General features: G+C 44.4%; 1 protein-coding gene across 1 annotated transcript in view; it reads left to right on the top strand.

Moving 5' to 3' along the window:
* The first annotated feature begins 5,475 nt into the window (after positions 1-5,475).
* AMFR (autocrine motility factor receptor) overlaps positions 5,476-22,781 on the top strand; it is a 31,603-nt gene continuing 14,297 nt past the window's right edge. The window contains exons 1-6 of the mRNA XM_063313234.1: positions 5,476-5,783; positions 14,101-14,193; positions 14,539-14,703; positions 16,718-16,870; positions 19,235-19,275; positions 21,203-21,335. Coding sequence (XP_063169304.1) covers positions 5,565-5,783; positions 14,101-14,193; positions 14,539-14,703; positions 16,718-16,870; positions 19,235-19,275; positions 21,203-21,335 — 804 coding nt within the window. The 5' untranslated portion in view covers positions 5,476-5,564. The remainder of the gene's footprint in view (positions 5,784-14,100; positions 14,194-14,538; positions 14,704-16,717; positions 16,871-19,234; positions 19,276-21,202; positions 21,336-22,781) is intronic.

The raw sequence follows: 22,781 nt of genomic DNA, 5'->3' as shown, positions 1-22,781 counted from the left end.
GATTTCTACCTCATGGTGCTGATTGGCACCATGGTATTCTGTGGGGGACTTCAGCCCTTTGACCATATCTTGGGAAATAAAAAAATGTCAAGAACTGGTGATAGGCGGTATGTCTTGGGGCTGCCCCAAAGATTACATGGCTGAAATTTGAGGTGTAGTTTTTCACCAGCAGATTGGCTTCTCTAGTTTTGTCTAGAAAAGGTGGCAAGGGCATTGAATTGGGGCATGGGATAGATACCAGGTAGTTTGATGTAGTGGTTAAGGCATCAGGCTAGAAACCGGCAGACCAGGCGCTCTAGTCCCACTTTAGGCACGAAGCCAGCTGGGTGACCTTGGGCCAGTCCCTCTCTCTCAGTCCTAGGAAGGAGGCAGTGGCAAGTCACCTCTGAAAAATCTTGCCACGAAAACTGCAGGGGTCAGTCCAGGCAGTCGCCAGGAATCAAAAACTGACTTGAAGGCAGAAAAGAGAAAAGAGAAAAGGAAAGGACTCAAGGTATGTCCCATTGCATGGAACTTGATCCTGCTTGATTGGCAGCTCTCACAATGCTATTTATTTTTATCTCTGCCTTTCTTACATAGTTTAAGAGGATGTTTGAGGTGGACTAAATATACAGGAGTTCATATTTCAGTTATTGAAAACACTGAGGAAATAACAGCTAAGTTTCAAATTGTGTCATGCCTCGTACCAGCTGAGGCCAGCAAATTTGTTCTACAGGCTTCTGTGCAAAAATGCTGATTTCTGGCTTGCATGTTTTTGCTGCATTGCAGAGAAGTAATTTTCACTTTTAATACTTGGCCTCTGAATGTTCACAAGCAACTTTGCCAATTTGGTTTCCAGTGGTGGGTGATTTTGTTATTTTAAGGCTTCTTTTTACTGCAGGATAAGTATGTCTGAATAATGGCAATTCCCTTCCAAGTTTAAATTTTATTTTGGTTTGTTACAATGCTACTGCATTTTTTAAAAAGCCTTCATCCTGACTCCTTGAAAAAAGCCAGTTGTATATACATTCCTCAGTTAGGCTAAGCTCATACATAGTTTGTTGAACAAACCACAGTATAGAGGTATAAAAAAATTAGCCTTGTTTATTCCTAAGGGTTAGATAGGAAAGCGGATCTGTATTAGGAAATCGGACATGCATATAATTTGGCCAAAAAAAATTCCACTTAGCTCTTCCCCAAGGAGAGACTGCAAATAAATTAAATCACTTTCCTTTTTCTAACAATCTTCCCTATTTTAACTCAAAGACAATTGGTATAACTTTTATTAAGAATACTCCCTAAAGGTCTTCAGGAGGGTGGGTTGTGATAAGAGAAAGGTCAGGACAGCAAATGACTCAGGATTAGAATTAGCTGCCTTGGTTGGGAAAAGTAGCATTATTGTGGCTCTCGGAGTGCGGCGTATTTCTTGCAGTCCTTTCAAGACATCACTCAGTAATAATTATAGCAACCTCATAACAATCCAGCTCTGAGCTACATCTGTTCTCCACAGCCGCACAAGTAGCATCACCTTGGAAGGATTGGTTTGCGTTATTCCTGTAAGTCCACGTACAAGAAGACCTTCTGTTCCCAATTTTAAGATCCAAATTGCCTATACCTTAAGCGCTACTTGTCTTAGTAACTGAAGTGCACTTGAAAGGGTTTTGGAAATGACAGCTATTGCAAAATACAGGGGTTAGATTTGTGTCAGGAATGGTTTTTGGAAACCACATTACCCCGCTTGTTGACAGATTTCTCTGGCTCCTGGTTATCTCTATGTACAATTACAAAGCGGGCCACCAAATTGTAATTTTATGGGACTGGACGGAAGGATTGAAGATGTGAGAGGTATTTGTGTTTATTGCATTGGTTTAAACGCAACTTAAACTAGAATAATTTTTGTCTTGCCCTGCCTCTTTTAAATTTGGCTTTTGGCATACCTCTCACCAGCTGTGATGCTTCTGAAAAAGGTTTACCCCACCTTACAAGGTTCAGGGGCAGCGTATCGGAAAGACCCTCTTCTTCCTTGTGAGATCCTTCCTTTTATGGCCCTCAATCAGACAGATTAAGATGTATCCTCCTCATTGTTTTCATTTCATTTCCAATGCTCTATTTGAACAAAAAAGCCAAATCATCAATCATGCTTGTAACACTAATAACCGAAACTGTAATTACTGTAATACTGATAGAATATCCACTTTCCCCCCCCTCTTACCTACATTCAATTTTTAAGGCATCTAAATAATACAGGATGAAGAATCTATTACATAAACGTCATTGTACTGAAATAGGTTGTATCAAAACTGAGAAGGCAGAGCAACAGATGGTCCATATGGCTAGATTTAATAATATGTTAAAGAATTGAGCTAGTTCTATATTAACACTTCATGGATATATTTTTACCTCATACAAATGTCACTCATTTAATCACTATTCTTTATATTCCTCTTTGATTTTATTAGCACTGTTATATTTTTGGTTGTACTTCATATCCACCAATAACAAATGCAGGCAGGAACAGCATACACTGAACAGCTTAGCCCGGTAGCTGGCATTGTGTACAGGAACATCTGCGCAGTGTACGGGCTAGACCAGGGTCCCGTGGCACCCTCAGGTTCCGCGAGAGGTCACAAGGGGTTCCCTGAGAGATCACGATTTATTTAAAAAATTATTTCAAATTCAGGCAACTTCACATTCAAGAAGCAAGCTTCATTTTTTAGTTTTAGTTTCAGAGCACTGTTCATGCATGCATGCATGCATGCAAATATATATATATAGAGAGAGAGAGAGCGGGGGGGCTACCCAGGAAACAAATATAATTTTGTAACTTCTGGCCTACAATTGCACCTGAGTGTGCAGGGTTCCCCATGGCCTGAAAAATATTTCAAAGTTTCCTCCAGGGTCAAAAAGTTGAGAAAGGCTGGGCCAGACCCTCCCAAGTCCAGATGGGAGGTTCCACAGAAGGTTGTGGAGAATGACAGGGCTAAGATCCTGTGGGACTTCCAGATCCAGATGGACAAGCAGGTCCTGGCCAGTCAACCAGACCTTGTGGTAGTAGACAAGGACCAGAAGAGTGGTGGATTGTCAGATTGTCCTGGTTCCCCAACATCTGTCGTGGACCTTGTTAATCTGGGCAACATCCAAACCGGTATGACTCTTAGTTCATGTCACTCTCATATTCGAGGTAGGCAGGTGGAGTGTTAGAGGGTCTTTGCCCAAGGATTCCTACTGGTAAGGTAGCCAGGATTCAAACCTGTCTCCTGCATCAAAGGGCTGCACTCTAACCACTATGCTATCCTGCCACTCATAATGGCAAAGTGTAAGAGGCAGGCAGGAACAGCATACACTGAATGGCACAACCAAATAGCTGGCACTGTGTACTAGAACATCTGCACAGTGTATGGGCCAGACCCCCCCCCCAAGTCCAGACAGAAGATTCCACAGAAGGTCGTGGAGAATGACAGGACTAAGATCCTGTGGGACTTCCAGATCCAGATGGACAGGTGGGTACTGGCCAATCAGCCAGACATCGTGGTAGTAGACAAGGACCGGAAGACAGGGGTGCTGATAGATGTAGTGGTGTCCTGTGACAGTAACATCAGGAAGAAGGAGTATGAGAAGCTGGAGAAGGGCCAGGGCCTGGAGGAGGAACCGGAGAGGATGTGGAACGGGAAGGCCAAGGTGGTCCCAGTGGTGGTGGGAGCACTCGGGGCTGTGACCCCCAAGCTGGGAGAGGGGCTCCAACCGATCCCAGGAGCCACATCAGAGCTCTCTGTCCGGAAGAGTGCCGGGCTAGGAACAGCTGAGATCCTGTGCAGAACCCTCAAACTCCCAGGCCTCTGGGGGAGGACCCGAGGTTGAGGAAGACACATGCCACCCCTAGGGGAGAGAAGGGAATTTTTTTAATTAAAAAGACAGATTCAGTTGCTCGACTGTCAGCATAGCCAGGAATCATGGAGGCTGTCATCTAAAAAAACATCTGGAATCCCACAGCTGCTGCTAAAGCTGGTTCATTAAACAGTGATAAAGATAATCAGGCACAGGTTGGTACGGAAGGTTACCGGTCCAGAGTGGCCACTGAACGCCACGCAAGAACTGCTGTGACGCAGATGACTCCTGATCAAAGTCTAGAGGTTACCCTTGTGATGGATGATGTTTCTGAGCCCTGCCCTACTGTGGCCTGAATGAAGATTTAAGGGATGAATCACCAAGGCAGGATGTAACTCTCCCAAGGCAGGGCCCCGCTGCCATGAAGAAAGTATTTTGCTTATAAATTTGTATTTCAGGAGTTCAAAGCTGCTTAGGGGGCCCTCCCTCTTCTGCAGTGTTTCTTTGCTAGGTAGGCTGTGCTCAGAGGGACTGGTCCAAAATCCCCCAGGGAACCTGCAGGGGGGAGCATGGCCTCAAAGACGCTCTCCTGTCCCCCTTTTCATCACCTGAAGTACCTCTCCACACAACCCCCCTTCCCAATTTTGGTGCCCTTGCCGTCTGCCTCCCCTTCACCTCTGCTAAGTCTTCAGAGTACCGAAAAGGGAAGGCTTCTCACGCCTTGTCCTTTTTTTTTTAAAATAAAAAACTTATTTTTTATTGAAAGTTTTCAGAACCCTAGCAAAAGAAAATACAAACGAATCTCAGAAAGGAGACACGGCAGAGGGAATTAAAGGCATGCAGGAAGGAAAAGAAAAGAAAAACGGAAAAATATTGAAAGAAGTAATATCCGATCTTCACCACCACAAATACAAAACGTCCCCCACATAACGCATTACATGCAAGTCTGTCTGTCTGTCTGTCTATTGTATATCTATATCTCCCCCAAGTGGGTCCCCCGAGTGGGGGAGATGGGCGGTCATAAAAATATGATAAATAAAAAATATTTTATATAGCCGCCCCCCTTACAGAAAAGTGACTCTTCTCCCCACGACCCACCCCTCATCCGCGCGCAAATCCCTCCACCTCCAATGCCGCGAACCCTAACCCTAACCCACGGGCCCTTCGGGGGTCCGGCGCCCCGGCCCGCTTGCCCCCCCCCCGCTCCCTCGGCGACTCCGGGCCACCCCACCCGCGGGGGCGGCTCCTTCGGGAGCCTTTTCCCCAGCCCCGCTCTGCGGCCGGGCCGGCGGGGAGAGCCAGGCCGGGGCCCCGCGGAGCAGGGCGCCGGGAGCGCGCGGGGGCGCAGCGCCCTCCCCGCCCGGACGGGGAGCCGCCCCGGCGACAGTGTAGCGAGGCCTCGCGGGGGCGGGGGGCTGACCCGGGGCGCACGCGCACGCGCCCCGCCGTTCCTGCCCGCTCTCCGCGCCGCCGCCTCCCGCGCGCCCGGTCCGGCCGAGGGGGCACCGCGAGCGGGCGGGCGCGCGAGCGGCGGACGGGCGTCCAGGCCCGGCCCGGCTCCTCCTTCTCCGCCCCCGCCCCCGCCCCCGCCTCCTGGGCCGCCAGGCAGCCAGGCGGGCAGGCGGGCAGGCAGCCAGGCAGCCAGGCAGCCAGCGCAGCCCTCGGCCCGGGCCGGTCCGGAGAGAGACCCCGGGCGCCGCGGCGCGTGTGGCCGCCCGCTGTTGCCGGGACACCCGCCGCGCCGCGCCGCCGCCCTCGCCATGCCGCTGCTCTTCCTGGAGCGCTTCCCGTGGCCCAGCCTGCGCGTCTACGCGGCGCTCAGCGCCCTGGCCCTGCTGGGCTGTCTGCTCAGCGCCTACAGCGCCCTCCGCCAGGCCGAGCCGCCGCCGCCGCCGCCGCGGCCGCCGCTGCCGCCGGGCCACGGCCCCGCCGCGCTGGACTTCGCCTACTACCTGCTCTCCGACGGCCTCTGCGTCTGGGTGAGCCCCGGGGACGCGCGCCGCGGCCGGGGGTCCTGGGGAGGGCGGACTCCGGGTCCCATCGTCCCGGGCAGAGAGCGTGCGCTTTCTGGGGATTCCCCTGCCAGGCGCCTGTGCCCGCCTAGCCCGACTGGGCTGACTCTGACTCCCATGGTCCCCAGCTAAGAAGACTGGGCGATAGGAGGGGCGATTCGAGAGCCTTAGGGGTGGACTCTGACTCCCATGATCCCCCAGTTAGCAGGACTGGGGCAGGGGTGGGATGGGCTCTCCCACTGCCTCCCCCCCCCCAGCTAGTCAGGAGGATGCTGCTTCTGGCGGTGCCTGGCTAGCATGGGACTCCAGATCCCATGATCCCCACCTGGGAAGGTTGGGCGGTAGGAGGAGTGATTCAAGAACCTTAGGCGGTGGACTCCAACTCCCATGTTCCCTAGCTGCTAGGAGTGGGTGATGGGAAGGAGGTTTCATCAACTATTGGGGACCCCTTTGCCCTCCTACGGGGGAGTGTTCCATTCCTCTGGCTTTCTGTCGGCTTCTCCACTGGTCAACATCTGCAGGGAGGATGGGCATGGCAGTCCCATCCTTAACCAACCTGACTGGCAGAAAGGACTGATTGAAGCTGCTGCTTAGTGGCATTGTTCTTAATCCGTGTGATGGAGAGATGGGGCTTAGGGGCATTGTTGGCCATCAGCATTTGGAGAGCTCCATTGTTCTCTGCTATCAGAGTTTTGGGGAGTTGTAGTCAAAAGCAGTGTTTCTCAATCTTGGCCATTTTAAGGTGTGTGGACTTCAACTCCTAGTATTCCCCAGCCAGCATGGCTGGCTGCAGAATTCTGGGAGTTGAAGTCCACACACCTTAAAATGGCCAAGGTTGAGAAATAGTGGTCAAAAGCATTAGATGGGCCCACCTAGTGGAGGGGGCCCGTGTCTCCTCTTCTTTCCCATCTGCATGAGAAATGGCCAGGGTGATGGCAGTTGTAGTCCAGTCCCCTTTTGGGAGCCCTATCATCTGAGGCCAGCATCATCCCAATGGACAGTGTCCCAGTGGACAGTGAAGATGGGACTTGTCCAATAATGCCCCCTCCCCCTGGCCATGTTGGGAAAAGTGGGCCAGTGGGTCAGCCAGGAGGTAGTATTATGGCAAAGGGGCAGGGGAAAGATGTGAGATGGTGGGACCATTCCTGATAGCAACCCTGTGGTGCAGGTTGGGCTGAGAGGGAGAGTTTGGCACAAACTCCCCCAGGAAGCTTTGAGACTGAGAAGAACTGTAGTCTTTACATCTGAAATTATCCATGGCATCCTCTGTAGTCTCCATTCTTTGTATGATGGGCAAATTCTTGAATCTGCTTCAGAAAGAGATCTCGGATTTCAAGGCAGATCAGTTTGGGCTTCTGCCTCTCAACAGGCTGCTTTAAAAGGGCCTTTATAGTGAGATTTGGGACCCATCCTAGAATAGTCTTCTGTGTAATCTAGAAATGCCAGAGGGGGAAAAAACCTCGACTTTCTGCATGGAGAGCATTAGAATCTTGAAATATGAGGGTTGGAAGGGATCTTGAAGAACATCTAGTCCACCCTCCCCTGCGCAGTGCCAAGGTTCAGTACTACAGTGGTTGGAAACAGCTACAATTTTCTCTTTTTCCATTATTCCTGTCCCTGTTGCTCAGTTTTACAAGGTGAATGTATGGACTTGGGTTCACACAGCACGCTGAATCTAAAGGCAGGTTAACTGAGTTAAAAACTCAGTTGTTTTCTTCCTATAATGTGGTCTGTTGATTCATATACTCAAATAGGTCATCCCTTCCTTCCTTCCTTCCTTCCTTCCTTCCTTCCTTCCTTCCTTCCTTCCTTCCTTCCTTCCTTCCTTCATTTTTCAATATTTGTGCGCTGCCTACCTTACAGGTAGCTGCTTCACACAACGTAGTAAGTAATACACAAGATCAGAATTCTGCTTTTGTTTAGTTGAATGTATTGTGCAAAACCACACTGTTGCATGAAGTTGCGTGTGTAAAGGATCACTGAACTTGTGATTAGCTTTCCGACAACTCTTGCAGACAGTGGGTGAGGATTCTTGGCACATTATGTCTGGGTTAGGTTTCCTTTATATTCTTTAGTGAATAAGTTTAATATCTTGCTACGTGCCCAGGTAGCTCATAATGCCAGTTTCACATTTTTAAAACAACAGTTACTCAGTGTAAAAGAGTGGCCAATGTAAAATGGAATTATTTGTAATATCAGATAAAGTAATAAAAGCAAAACATAGCAGCGTGAGATTTTAAAAAGTTTATAAATGGCTCCCAAGAAAAAAACTGGGAGCCATTTTCCATTAAAAACTGGAATTAGAAACTGGTTTTTCTGTTTTTAGTTTTACGGCTGTTGGTTTTATATTGTTTTCTTGGTTGTCCGCCGCCTAGAGTTGTTTTAAGAAGGGTGGCTATCCAAATGTTTTCGAAAGAAATAATTTTTTTTTTAAAAAAGAAGAGGTTTGTAGGGTTCTTTTAACGTTATATAGCTGTCACTTGGAGGAGAGCCTTGAAGGGGCCATCGCAGAAAATATCCTGTTCCTGCTATTCACCAGCCCAGTAATTCTTGGTGAAGAATCAAAGGGGAGGCACTTTGGGGAGGCTGATACGAATGCAGGAACTTTTCCTGGTGACTTGATCCCAAACCAGTAGGGCTTTCGAGGCTAAAACTAGCACTATAATCTGCACCTTAACTTGGGCTCAAGAGTAAATGAGCAACTCAGCAACTCTTAAAACTGGCAGAGAGCTAGAACTTTGCCAGAGGCCCAGCCCAGCCCAGGCCTAGGAGTTGGCAATCTACCATGCAGGAAATGAAGCAAATCACCTGGGGAGGGGGTGTGTGGCAGCAGGTAAATGCCTGATTTCTCAGCATCTGGGGAACAAACCAAGCCCTTCTTCAGCTGGGACAAGCGGTTGCTTGGAAGCTTCTTTCCAAAAAAGAAAGAAAAAGAAAGAAAGAAAGAAAGAAAGAAAGAAAGAAAGGAAAGAAAGAAAGAAAGAAAGAAAGAAAGAAAGAAAGAAAGAAAGAAAGAAAGAAAGACAGACCCCTAAATCTAAAATCTAAATGCCGTGTCTTTAAGAAACTCCCATTTTTGCTTGCTGAGATCAAGGCTAAACTTTTCTGTTTGTTTGTTTGCATTTATTTTCATTTGTTACTTGTTTTCCTTTCCGAATTCAGACATTTTGTTTCGTCTTGCTGTTTTTGTTTATTCCGTTTGTTTATTCATTTATTTAAATTGGAGCAGCCTTTCTCAACTTTTTGACCCTGGAGGACCCCTTGAAATATTTTTTCAGGCCTCGGGGAACCCGTGCCCATTCAGGCTCAAATACGGGCCAGACGTTACAAAATTATTATTCTTTCATGAGTAGGCAGTGACAGTGTTCTTAAACTGAAAATAAAGAATAAAACTTACCTCTTGAATGTGAAGTTGCCCGAATTTGAAAATAATTTTTTAAATAAATTGTGATCTCCCAGGGAACCCCTGGTGACCTCTTGTGGAACCCTGGTTGAGAAACCCTGAATTAGAGGTTGGGCCCGCTGGCTTGACCGTTCCCATGACCATCTCCAGCACTTCCAGGGACAGTCCAGGACCTTATTCTGTCCATCCATCTCTCTTTCCTGTTCTGTTCTTCATTTTCTCTTGGCTTTGCCAAACCAAGTTGTTTTTTCCTTGCCCATATTTCACTTGTATTGCACACCCAAATAGGGTGAAAATAAAGCCGCTATAGGTCACTTTCATGTATATTTCCCTAGAAGCGAGTTTGCTGGGTGTATTTTCCAATAAGTGTTCATGGGAGTGCATCCTGATTTCTCAGCTGCCCCAGGGATCGCTTTTTGTTGACACTGGCCTGAATTACATATGCTTTCACGTTTCAGATGGAAATGCTGGAAACCGGTCTGGGATCTAGCTGGGCCAGGTTTGGGAATTGTATACCTGTTTGAAAGATAATACTGTACTGTCTTTGGTGACACGTGAGTCTTACAGACAGGCCTTTAATTCCATTCATTTTTTTCCTGGTTGTACAAAACCCACATCTGAACAAAGCCAACAGTAAAATGTTCCTTTAGAGATTACTACTAGAATTCTTGAATTACGCTCTTGCTGATTCTTCTCTGTAATGTTTGTGGCAAATTACAGACATTATGGAGTGTTTTTAAGAAGTAAGGTGATACTTCATTTTATTTCATGTTCAAAAGTCTTGCCAATATGTCAGGATTTACGGGATTTATGAAAGAGGATTGCTAACAGAAGTCCCTTTGTTTGCAGAATCATTTTCTTTATGATGGTTTAGACCCTTTGGTGAATGTCAGCTATAGAGCTCTTTTTAAACTGTCCTCTGCAAGCATCTGTGTGAGAGTTCTTGGGTTGCAAGAAATAGGATGAATGAGTTGCTTATCTATAGCTGAACTAGTCAGATCTGCTTAAAAGTCTACTGCTGGCTTGTATTCAGATTTTTCATTATATGACTTCTGTGGTTTAACATTTATATGGAATTAAAACATCGAGTTGTGTCATGTTTTTAAACTCAAAATTATATTGCTGTAATAATTAAAACCTAGATGATTTGAATCTCCAGCTCTGTTAAGCTGGTTATTTCATCCACCATTAATGTGCTTTTAACAATTAGAGGTGTCTGATTTACCCAGTTTTATCTATTTGGTTAGGATTCTGTCTTATTCCAGAGGATGTTGCTTGAGGATTGTTCAGAGACAAGCATCCAAGTTAGAGAAAGAATGTCTAGGTTTTCTCACTGTCCACAAGATTTTTACAGGTTGTCCTCGTTTAGCAACTGCCTCATTTAGTAACCATTCAAGTTACAATGGTGATGAAAAAGTAACTTTGTGACCAATCCTCGCATTGACAACTTTTGCAGGTCTGTAAAGCAAAGGAAAGCTAAGTCAGGTCACAAGCACCGTTGCAGTTTCACTTAGCAACCACTTTGCTTAAGGGCCAATTGTGGTCGCTAAATGAGGACCACTGTGGTTAATTGCAGTAAGCAATTAGCAACCACTTCAGTCTGCCTTTTCTTCATTCCTAAGGCTCAGGGCTCAAAGCTGTGATCTCACCTGGGTTATTTCTTTCTGTGGCAATCTTCATTAGCCTGATTACTGCCTTGAATGCTTGGTTGAATGACCCAGCAGACTTCAGAGCTCATTGATGGCGGTGACTGAAACAACAGAGGTGTATCAACATGGTAGGAGATGGGGAGCAGAAGAGGCATGGAAAGACAATTGGAGCACCTCAGCGGCCTTTTGTTGTAGAACGTGTGATCAGTCAGTGGTGGCCATTTCCAGGTCAATGTGTAGAACACATAGGCAGATAGGAGAGAAACTGGAGCAAAATCCTGTACTGAGATGTTTACAGGATGAATGCAGATAATGGTGGGTTTTTTTGTTCTGAATTTGGTGTACAGCACAACCCCTTGGGACTTGGAATGACAAGCCAAGGATGTATGTGCATAACCTATCTTCAGCTTCACCTCTAAGTAGCTTGTGATAAGCCACTTCAAGACCCCTGATGGAGTGGTTTCCATAAAAACTTAGGGCAAGATTTCCCAAACATGTTGGGCAAGCAGGCACCCTTGGCATGTTGAAAGTATGCATTCACACACAATGGCAATGACATAGAACTGTCCTGCGAAAAACATCCAACAGCAGGAAAGAAACCAAAGGAGTTGCGGGCCGTCAGGGGCATCGGAGGGATGTGTCAAAAAGGTCAAGCCAGCAGTTGCACGATCAAAGCTGGCCTATCTTTTTCCTCCCACCTGCAGACATTCCTGCTGGCCATCACCATCTCCAGCACCCCCAGATTCACTGCTATTCCAGTTTACCTATGATATTTTTTTTCCTAAGTATTTCCATACTCCCACAGGGCTAGGCTCCGCCGTCTGCTATTTTTATGGCCTAAGGAAGCTTTAGAGCTGTTGTGGGCCCCAGAGGCATCTTTGTGGGGGGTGGATAATATATATATATATATATATATAAATATATATATATAAATATATATATATATATATATATATAAATATATGTGTGTGTGTGTGTGTGTGTGTATGTATATGTGTATGTATGTATGTATATGTATATGTATATGTATATATTCGTTCATTCATTCATTCATATTCAGGTTGTGCGACAAGTTTGATAGGCACCAAGATTAAGGAGTCATTTGTGAGTAAACAGGTTGCCCAAGAGCGCTCCTGGATATATGCTGCAGTTTTAAAGATGCCTTCAGGGAATTGTTTAAACTTCAAGTCCTGTTCTTCTGGTTAGATGGTCTGGATGTCCAGGACTTAGAATGGTGTATCCTGATTTGTGCAACACCTGATATCCAAAATAGAGAGACCTGGCTTTGAATGTTTTCGAGATGCCATTCTCTCCCAACCTAGCCCAGGTAATAGGATTATGATAAGAATGAAATAAGTAGGGGAATTAATCAGGTAGGCCACCTTGAACTTCTTGGCAGAAGGGTGGGATGAGAGTGTAATAAATGAAAAGGTAGGTATTCTCTCCATAATCTTTATTCCGGGGCACTATGCAAGAAAGAGTAGTTCTGAGATCCAGGTGTGTAAAAAGAAACATTCACGCTCTGATATTTTCTTCTTGTTAGTTAAACTTGGAACTTGCACACTTAGTTACTATTGCCAGTATATCCAGACCCTTTAATTCAAAGATCTTACATGGTTTGGGTTAAGGCAGCAGGTCATTTTATAACTGCAATTTTTTGAAAAAGAGTTTCTGTAGGTATTTACTCACAGCCAGAGGACAATTCCTGAGTTTTCCAGGAATCACTAGCATAGCTTAATAAAAATAACCCTATTGGCTGCTTGCAGAAGTGGAAAAGCCCCTCAAGCTGTTCAGCACTTTGGATTCAAAGAGATAAAAATATAGTTAAAAAGCAAGTAGAAAAACTTGGCTTTTCCAGAAAATCTTTGGGGACTGGCTGTAGAGACACAGGGATGGGTGGGTGGGCACACATCTGTCTGTCTATCTACACACACATCCACACATCCTTTTGTAACTGAAGTTTACAAGTGCATTTTTAAATTGTCATTACTATAATAAGCTCTGTGACCTGCCTTCAGAGCACTGAGGTGGTAGATAAGTTGCATGAATAAAATAATACTGTAAGTAACTGTTCCAATGGAAGAGAATATATGTAGTACAGGGTTGAACTGTGGAGTCCTTGGTGCTCTCTGAGCTTGGTGGTTGGCTTGCAGACGTTTCATGACCCAGCTAGGGAACATCATCAGTACTCAATCAGGAGCTCAATCAGTGCTCAATCAGGAGCACTGATGATGTTACCTAGTGGGGTCATGAAACGTCTGCAAGCCAACCACCAAGCACAGAGAGCACCAAGGACTCCATAAATAACTGTGCTTTGGAGATACACCTCTCAGCAACTGTTGACCAAGAACTCTTTTCCATGATCACAGAAACTAGAATAGCAGGCCCATGGCAACAAGATTTCATAGAAATATAAGGAAAAACTTTCTGATGGTAAGATCCGTGGAACAGTGTACCTACAGAGGTTATGGGCTCCCCATCTCTGGAAGTTTTTAAGAAGAGACTAGGCAGCTATTTCTTAGGAATGGTTTCATTGGTTTTGCTGCCTGTTGCAAAGAGTTGGGCCAGATGATCCTTGTGGCCCCTTCCAACTCTACAATGCTATGACTTGGTCAACACCTTAAAAGCAGCTGTGTCTGTCTTGGGATCACCCAGCTGCTCTCTGCAGTTGCAATGCAATCTCAGGAAATAAACTTTTGGTTGCAGGAGTTTCCAGCAGATGTTCTGTGCAGACCCAGGTGTATTCCAAACCACCTTTCACTTTTTGTCTCCAAAGTGCCGCAAGAGCATCTTCCAGAACACGTAAAACTGACAAGGGAGAAACATTATCTAGCAGCCTTTCCCCAGATATGTTGGATGTATCTTATTAACTTGACCATCTAACTTGTTTGAAATATTCTGAATTTGAAACATGACAAGGTTGTATTAATATGTCTTTGACTGTTTTTATGCATTTCTTCTTTTGTTGCACATCATTTTGGTGATAAATTTTGAAGAGATGCTATATTAACAGTAGCTGTGGATTCCCATCTTTCACGGCTGGCGTGGCTGTTGGCTGTCCTAACTGGGTATAACATTTTGTCCCCAGTGTCTGAAAGGAAATAATTTGGCAAGTAGATCTGAGTTTTGGGAGTTTTGCTGCTGCTGTTGTTCTTAAGATTCAAGTAGGCAGATGGGCTAAACTTTCAAACTTGTTCTGTTCTTTTATTCTTTTCTTTTCTTTTTTCCCCAGGTGCTGGTGAATACAGCTTGTTGCATTCTAATGCTAATTGCAAAGCTAATACAGACCATTGTTTTTGGTCCTCTCCGTGTTAGTGAAAGGCAGGTAAGAAATCCTTGTTTGGAATGACCATTAACTTTGTCATATTTCACAAACGGGTGAACGATGTTCATTAGATTCTTGCTCTTTAATGTGCATTTTCACCTATTTTTATTACCTGAGCCACCAGACAAGATGATTAATTTTAAGGTGGAATTCCAAAAACATGAAAGGTTATGCAAAAATGCCTTGGCAGTATGCATTTTAGTTTTAGAATAAACCTTAAGTAAATTATGTATGACCAGATCATATGTAAGCTAATTATAGTTTATCTTACTGCATAATAATTCACAATGTGTAGCATGACTTTTAAAAACAAGAGTAATAATAATATGTGCACATCTTTTTCAGCATCTCAAGGATAAGTTTTGGAACTTCATCTTCTACAAGTTTATTTTTATTTTTGGTGTGTTAAATGTCCAGACAGTAGAAGAAGTGGTCATGTGGTGCCTCTGGTTTTCTGGGCTTGTGTTTTTACATCTGATGGTGCAGCTGTGCAAGGACAGGTTTGAATATGTAAGTTTCCCCCCCCCTCAGGGATCTGGGCCAAGGGATGGGGGATTTCATGTACACAGGACCCTATCACCAACCTGTCACCAGGGCATCTAAGTTTGATATTTGAGGTGCAAGAATCACTTTCCACTTTTATTTTTTGCATGAAATGGTCCACAAATTTGGATGCCTTGCCAAAAAGCTAGATGGGAGTAATGGAGTAATTGGATTACAGACAGTCCTCACTTAACAATCATTCATTTAGAGATGGTTCAGACTTACAACAGTGTTGAAAAGAACAACTTATGACCGGTTCTCCCACTTATGACTGTTGCAGAGTCCCCACGGGTCACATGTTCACAATTTCACCGGTTTGCATTTATGACTGTTGCATTTATGACGTCACCGTGGTCACGTGATCACCATTTTTGACCTTCCGGGTTGGCTTCTGGCAAGCAAAATGAATGGGGAACTGCATGATTTGCTTAACGACCACATGGTTCGCTTAATGGCCATGGTGATTCGCTTAATGACTGCCGCAAAAAAAGGTAGAAGTGGGTTGCTTCACTTAGCAGCCGAAATCCTGGTCTCAATTGTGGTCGTTAAGCGAGGACTACCTGTAGTGCAAACCCTTCCAAAATTCCTTTTGATCTCCTGTTCTGGTTGCACTTGTGAGTTAATTCTTTTCTGGGGGTACAGACTGTGTCACATATAGGCTCAGGGCCCTTGTCACCAAATGGTAGCTTTTAAAGAGAGAGAAGGTTATTAAATGCATTGGGAGTGTCATAATAATGAATAATAAACCTGGAGCTGCCCAGAGTCACTTTAGTGTGATGGTTGCCCATATAAATTGGAATGAGTGAATGAATGGTTATTTTGACCACTCTCAATGCACTTGCTAATTTAAATTTAAATTTAATTCATTCAAATGTGTTTTTGGTCTTTGTTTTGCCCACTTTTTTTTTTTATGTGGGTTTGCTAGCAACTTTTTGGAGCACAGCTTTGGCCCATAAATAATACTGGAAGTGCCCTTGTTTTCGCTCTGGCGAGCGCCCCATCCAAAAGAAGGAAGTGCTTCTGTATAAGACAAGTGTAAAGTGATGTTTGAAGGATTATATTTGAAATCCTTACGATGGGCATTAAAAGTGGAACTGCTGATATAGTGAATGGCCTTACAGATACCTGGGTTGAAATCACCCGTGGAGTATTGTGTAGAGTTTGTGGTCATCCCCTCCTTAAAAACTCATATTATAAAAGGTGACAAAAGGTGACAACGTAATTAAGGGGTGTGGCAGTTTCCCTGTAAAAGGGTATTCTTTCTTCCTGTTTTACAAGGTTAGGATTTGAGGTCACCCTCTGAAACTAAATGCACGGGGATTCAGGGTGAATAGCAGGAAATAACTTTTTCACGCAGCACATAATTAAATTGTGGAATTTGAAGCAACAGGGGAAGGGGGCTGTGGCCATCCTGTCCTGTCCTGTGAGCTTCTCAGATAGGTATCCAGATGGCCACTGGGTGACCCAGAATGCTGGACTCAGTGGGCTTAGGGCCAGATCCAGCTTGGCTCTTCTTGCAGGAACCTCCGTAAGGACAGTGAATCTGCCAGGAGCTGCTAATTCAGCCTTTCTCAACCTGTTGACCCTGGAGGAACCCTTGAAATATTTTTCAGGCCTTGGGGAAGCCCTGCACATTCAGGCTCAAATACAGGCCAGAAGTTATGAAATTATGATATTCGTATAGGTGCATTAACAGTGTTCCTAAACTAAAAATGAAGAATGAAACTTACCTCTTTCATGTGAAGTTGCCCGGATTTGAAATAACTTCTTAAATAAATCGTGATCTCCCAGGGAATCCCTAGCGTGCCACAGAACCCTGGTTGAGAAACCCTGGGCCAATCTGAAACTGTTCGTCGGATCTCCTTAAAGGCAAGCTATGGAGGTGTTCTTCTGGCAGATCTTCTGAATGGTCTTCACTGGGAACACCGGTGGTCAAAGTGGGCAGTGGGTATCTTCTGACCCGTTTGTTTGTGTTTTTCAGCTGTCTTTTTCTCCCACCACTCCACTGAACAGCCACATTCGAGTCCTGGCCCTCCTGGTTGCCCTGTTGCTTTCCTGCTGTGGCCTTGCAGTGATGTGTGGCGTCATTGGCTATGCTCATGGAATGCACACGCTGTCTTTTATGGCTGCGGAGGTGAGATTTCTGGTCAAATCACACAGCAGTGCTTTTTAGGCTTTCAAGCTTCGTTGTGCGTGGGGCGGTGGTGGTGGTTATATTTCTGTTACGTCGTTAGCCGGAATATACTGGAAATGGCTTCTCCTATTGGTGAGTAGCCAGTGAATTGCTGTCATGACTGTATTCTGCTCAACGTTTGTATGATTTCTGCTGGACTCAACACTCAGTCTGCTGAGCAAGTAACGCTCTGTTGGGCGAAGCCTGAACGAGAGGGGCGAATCATTGGAAGATGTAGCCCGTTTTCAATAACATCTTTGCCCATTAAGTTTCTTAACTTCGTTTATATGTAGTTCAGGATTACCGCATTTGGGAGCCAGGAACGCCCCTCTTCCAGCCTCTCATGGATAAACACAGGAGGCGTACAATTCAAAGTTTCAACTCACGTTGTTATAATTATGTAATTATACTTTAAATGAATATCCAAACCTTGGTACTGGCCTTCCTCAGTCTGTTGCTTTCCGAATAGGTGTGATCGTAGCTCCCACATCTGGCCTACATGTTCTTTAGAACGGCCTTCAGTACATTCCCAGGATATTAGCTTGGCCTTCTTTTCCACAAGCTACGTGGTTCCAGTTCTTTGACTCTTGATTTGCCACGTATCAAAAATCTATAAACGGTTTGGGTTGCATGCACTGGATTTCCGCCTCCAGCCTGTCGTGTCCCTGAAAGTTGGCTTTGAGTGCTACAGGCAGTTCTCCAGCTAAGCTTTACCAGTTGACTGGAGATCTTGTCTGTTTTGGCCTGTCAGCTTGATTGATGGAACCCCTTAAATACCTGCATCCTTCTGCAGTGGCATCACATTCCATCCTTGTGTTCATCCTATCATCTCTGATGACCTTCAGCTCTTTTTTGGCATCAGGATAGGCATGGCAGATGTCCTAAATAGCAATTTTGCCGTTGGGTTGTTCTGAATGGCACTCTGTTAAATGTAATCTGTCTTATTTTTCAAAATGTTTTTTTAGCAGTTGTTTAGTTTTTATTTTGAGCTTATCCTCCATAGGATTTGCAAGCTTTTCCTGTTTAGCAGAGTTAGAAATAGAGATTCCGTTTCCTCTTTCAAGTTACTTAATATAATAGTCATTTCCTGTTACGTATTACTGATCTTTTTTATCCTTTACTTTCCTCTGTCAATCATCCATGGACTCAGCATTAGGTTTTTCTCTAGAACAGGCTGAATTAAGAAGTTTTCTGCAAACTGTCCTGCTGCTGTAAACTGATAAAAATCTAAATCTAAACATACTGTTTAAATAGGCTTTTTAAACAGAATTGAAACTTTCCTTTGAAACAACTGAACAGTGTGTACTTTCTATCCTAACCTTATATTGAACTCGTGGCTTTTTCCCTTGCCACACAAACTTAGGTATATCTTTTTGCCATTGTTTAAATGGTACATCAGTTGTCAAAACAGGTCTTGTCTGAAACAAAAACACCGTTCTAGGCAAAACGTTCATTTTTATCACAGAGATTCTCCCTAATAGTGAGAATTGCAGTTTCTGCCATCTTAGCATGTCCTTTTTAATTTCATTCCATGTCTTAACAAAACTGTTTTGAAATAACATACAATTCATATTTGTCTAGTGATAACCAAATATTTTACTTTTTTCTCAGCCTTAAAACCAGTTTTCTCCATCAGTTCTGTTTGATCCTCTGTTTTCATATTTTTTGTTAACATCTTCGTCTTCCTATTATTAATCTTAAAACCTGCTAGCCTACCAAATTCTTCTAATTTTCCCATTAATATTTCTATTCCCTTTAACTAATCCTCCAAAACCAGCACCAAATCGTAAGTAAATGCCCTTAGCTTACTGTATAAATTTCTCTTTTCATCTTTACTCCCACAATTCTGTCATGTTGTCTTATATATCTGTTCAATGCTTCAAGAACCAAAATAAACAGGAGACAACAGGCATCTTTGTCTTGCCCCTTTTGGTATCTCCTAGGGTTTTGTTAAAAGTTTTGTTAGTCCTCCATTAATGATTATTTGTGCTTTCTGAGAGGTGTCAATCAATCTTACCCATTTAATAAAATTATCTCCAGAGTTCATATCTTCCAAAACTTTAAATTGCTCTGACCATTTTTTTGTGCAGGTGAAAAGCTGCGAGTGTCCCATTGGTCTGAGATCAGTATCTATGTGCCCAGGGAGTCACATAATTTATGTAGCTCTTTATGTAGCTCCAAGATCTCTTTCTGATCTTGGCCATAGGTGGTTGTGGTGTGTAGAAAGAGTATTATAACTTGTGGGACTGGAAAAGCAGTCTGCTTGTTTTCCTGGCACCTGCTCAAGGTTCAGAGATGATCAGTGATTTCTCTTGTCCCCTACAGTCCCTGCTTGTCACCGTAAGAACTGTGCACGTGATTTTACGGTAAGTAAGATAGCCAAGTTCAGGCAGGTATGAAAAACTTGCGTAGGATTTTCTTAACAAAATGTGCATGAGAGGACTCAAGGCGTGACTACAACGTCAGATTTTCATTCATTGAACCAATGGGCGAGGGTGCATTTTTCTGCTTTGCTTTTCCTCTTTTTGAGTTTGGAAGTAATTATCAACACCTTCCAGAAATGCAACAAAATGTGAGTTTTGCTATCTAAAAGGGAGTCACCCAAATACAAATATATTAAAACCGTGACTAATGGCATTTGGAAACACTGTAAGTTTGATCATATCTGCAAAATGGACCTGGATGCAGATTCAATGGACTGGAGATTGGAGCATCAGCCTTTCCCAATCAGCTGCCATCCAGCCATTGGGAAATGGAAGCACCAGAATTCTCAGCCATGCCAGCCCGTGACTAGGAATTCTGGGAATTGTAGTCTCAAAGCAGTTGAAGGACACTGGGTTGGGAAGGACTGGTTTACATTATACCTTAAGGGTTACAGTCAAATGAATGAGGTGGAAGACTAGGGTCTGTTCACATGTAGCCTTGTAACTAAATCTGGAAGTCTCTGTGAGTAGTAAAAAAAAATGAATGGATAGTCTTTATTGTGGTCACCGACCTGTGCATTTTTTTTTTTAATGTAAAAGACAACTTGTTGCAAAAATATGTATGGGTGAATACTACAATTGTGGCATAGTTGTTGCATTCATGCAGTACATAAAGAACTAGCAGCTACATGCACGTAATATGCCAAGTCTGGTTAGTACTGCATTTGTAAAGGGTTTTGGAGAGTGGTGTGTTAAAAGCCAGCCCAGTCGGCTAGTTTATGGTTTAATGCAGTGTTTCTCAACTTCGACAACTTTAAGATGTGTGGACTTCAACTCCCAGAATTCTGGGAGTTGAGGTCCACACATCTTAAAGTTGCTAAGGTCGAGGAACACTGGTTTAATGTGTTGCGGAAACCCGAGAAATGGCTTATTTTAGCAACCAGGTTAAGTCTGTTGTAGAGATAAAACCAGTGGGGTGAATGGGATCATAACAGTTGAACATGGATCTAATACCTGGGGGACTCTGATGGTAGATTAGCACCCTTGCACGATGTCAAGACCACAAAATTTAGCTCATAGGTGGGTTTGCTGCAGCTGGGACCAGCACTGTCTGGAAGGTATTTGCATTACCTCTGATTTAGGGAGGTATAAAGATCGGCCCATTAACTCTCCCCCCAACTTTACCCGTACAGTACTTCTACCCTTGCTTCAGAAGGAATGGAAGTATAACCATCACAGATGGGCAATGCTGCCTTCTCCAGGTTCATTTTCCACCCCATTGATCAGGGCACTCATGACATCCCTTCCTAACTTACATCTGCTCTCCGCACATTGGATTTGTATTCCCACTTTGGCTGAGGGGGAGGGGAGGCGGGAGGAAATGGCCCCCTGAATTTCTGGCCGGATCTGTATTTTGAGATTAATACAGGTAGTCCTCACATAACAACTATTCATTTAGTGATGATTCGGACTTACAACGGTGCTGAAAAAAACAACTGAACAACCGGTCCTCACACTTAATTACAGTCGCAGCATCCCGTAATCATGTGATTGCCATTTTCTACCTTCCTGGCCAGCTTCGCAAGCAAAATCAATGGGGAACCACGTGATTTGTTTAACGACCATGTGGTTTGCTTAATGCCTGTGGTTTGCTTAACGACCGCCACAAAAAAGGTCATAAAATTGGGTTGGATTTGCTTAATGATTGCTTCGCTTAGCAACTGAAATTCCGGTCCCGGTTGTGATCATTAAGTGAGGACTACCTATAGGTGTGTCTATTAGCATCTGTTAGGAATAAAACTTTTGTTACTCTGTTCCATCTAGAACTGGCCAGGAGAATCATTCAGAGATTTCTCTTTTCTTCACGTAGTTACATCATTCATCTCTGGGATCTCAACCACGAAGGCACCTGGGAAAGCAAAGGCACCTATGTTTATTACACTGATTTCATCATGGAGTTAATGCTTCTGTCCCTGGATTTGATGCACCACATTCATATGCTGGTATCAATGTTTAATAAATCGTTTCGTGAATCCTGTGTTGGGCAGATGGGATGCAGAGCTAGCCTTCATGAAACCATGCCGAACGGGTCATCGTTTAGGGTTGCTGCCACTTGTACAAAACACAAAGAAGGCTGTAGGGAGGGGAGACCCAGGCTTAAAGCTTCAGCTTCGCTTGCTCTTTCGGGTTACGGCATGGCCACTGCAGAAGAGTCAAGCCACCGCCTTGACTGGGCTGCCACTTGTCTCTACAGCAGTGGGACGATGTTGCAGCAGAAACATCGACCGTATCAAATGCAGCACTTTCTAGATAAGGACCAACATAGTTCTTAGTGATTTTGTGCTTTGTGTACCTGCTTTAAACTGAAATGCATTTGAGTAATATCAAACAGAAATGTCCAAGATTTTTTTCTCCCTGGGGGCCGAGATAAGTAGTGGTTAAAATCTTTCCTGCTGATGTTGTTGCCTGAAACTGAATTTTGGTACACTGCGGATGTTACCAAAAGACCTTCGCTCTCCCTGTCCTTTGCTCTTTATGGACCACCGTATGCTTCAGTGTGTGAGCAAATGAAGTTATGGCCTTCAGGTTGTAATTTGTAAATGCTGGAACCTTTCTCACATTCTCCTGGGGAATAGTAGTGGCTATATACATTTGGCTTTGGTTCAATGGATTGTCAGTATTGTAAGAAATAGCTGCTATCTACTTTCTAGGTGCAGGACAGATATCTTAAAATATGGAACCCATGTTCCCCTTTCCCTTTTCTGACTCAAGCTGAGGTGGACAACCTGCACCTTGCAGGAGCTGTTGAACTACAGTTCCCAGCATCCCTCACTGTTGGCTGCTGGGAGTTGGAGTTCAGCAGCAGGAGAACCACAGGCTGCCAACCCTGGTCTGACTCTTGCGAACAAAGGTTCAGGAGATAACTGCATACGAATTTTCCTTTTTCCTTGATTTATCTCCCCAGCCCTCTAGAGTATCGTTTCTCACCATCTCAAGGGCTTTATATCCCACTTGTTTCTCCAGAAGCAGAGAGGACCCTGTGGTAGGAGGGAGTAAACATTTATCTAGCCCTTGTATAAAGCTCTCCTTTCATTTTAATGCTGCAGACAACTGGTGGATGTGCTGTGCCCATAGACAGGCCTTTCTCTGTTTTCTTTTGTGTTAGGACAAAAAAGCAAAGGCTTTCTTTTGGGAAGCGTCTACTAAACAATAATCTGAAAGAGAATCCCTGAGATGTTTATTTCTGGTAAGGCCAGAAAGGGGGAGAAAAAGTTTCCTGAAAGTTGGAGCTTCCAAGAGAGAACCATGTTACCAACAGAAGAGGAGAGGAGAGGAGAGAAGAGAAGAATATCTCTAGCTCAGGGTTGAACTGTGGACTCCTTGGTGCTCTCTGAGCTTGGCGGCTGGCTCGCAGTCGTTTCCTTGCCCAGCTAGGCAACATCTTCTGC

Source organism: Candoia aspera, chromosome 11 (assembly GCF_035149785.1).
Source record: "Candoia aspera isolate rCanAsp1 chromosome 11, rCanAsp1.hap2, whole genome shotgun sequence".
Lineage (NCBI taxonomy): Eukaryota > Metazoa > Chordata > Lepidosauria > Squamata > Boidae > Candoia > Candoia aspera.
This window is presented reverse-complemented; position numbering and strand designations above follow the sequence as displayed.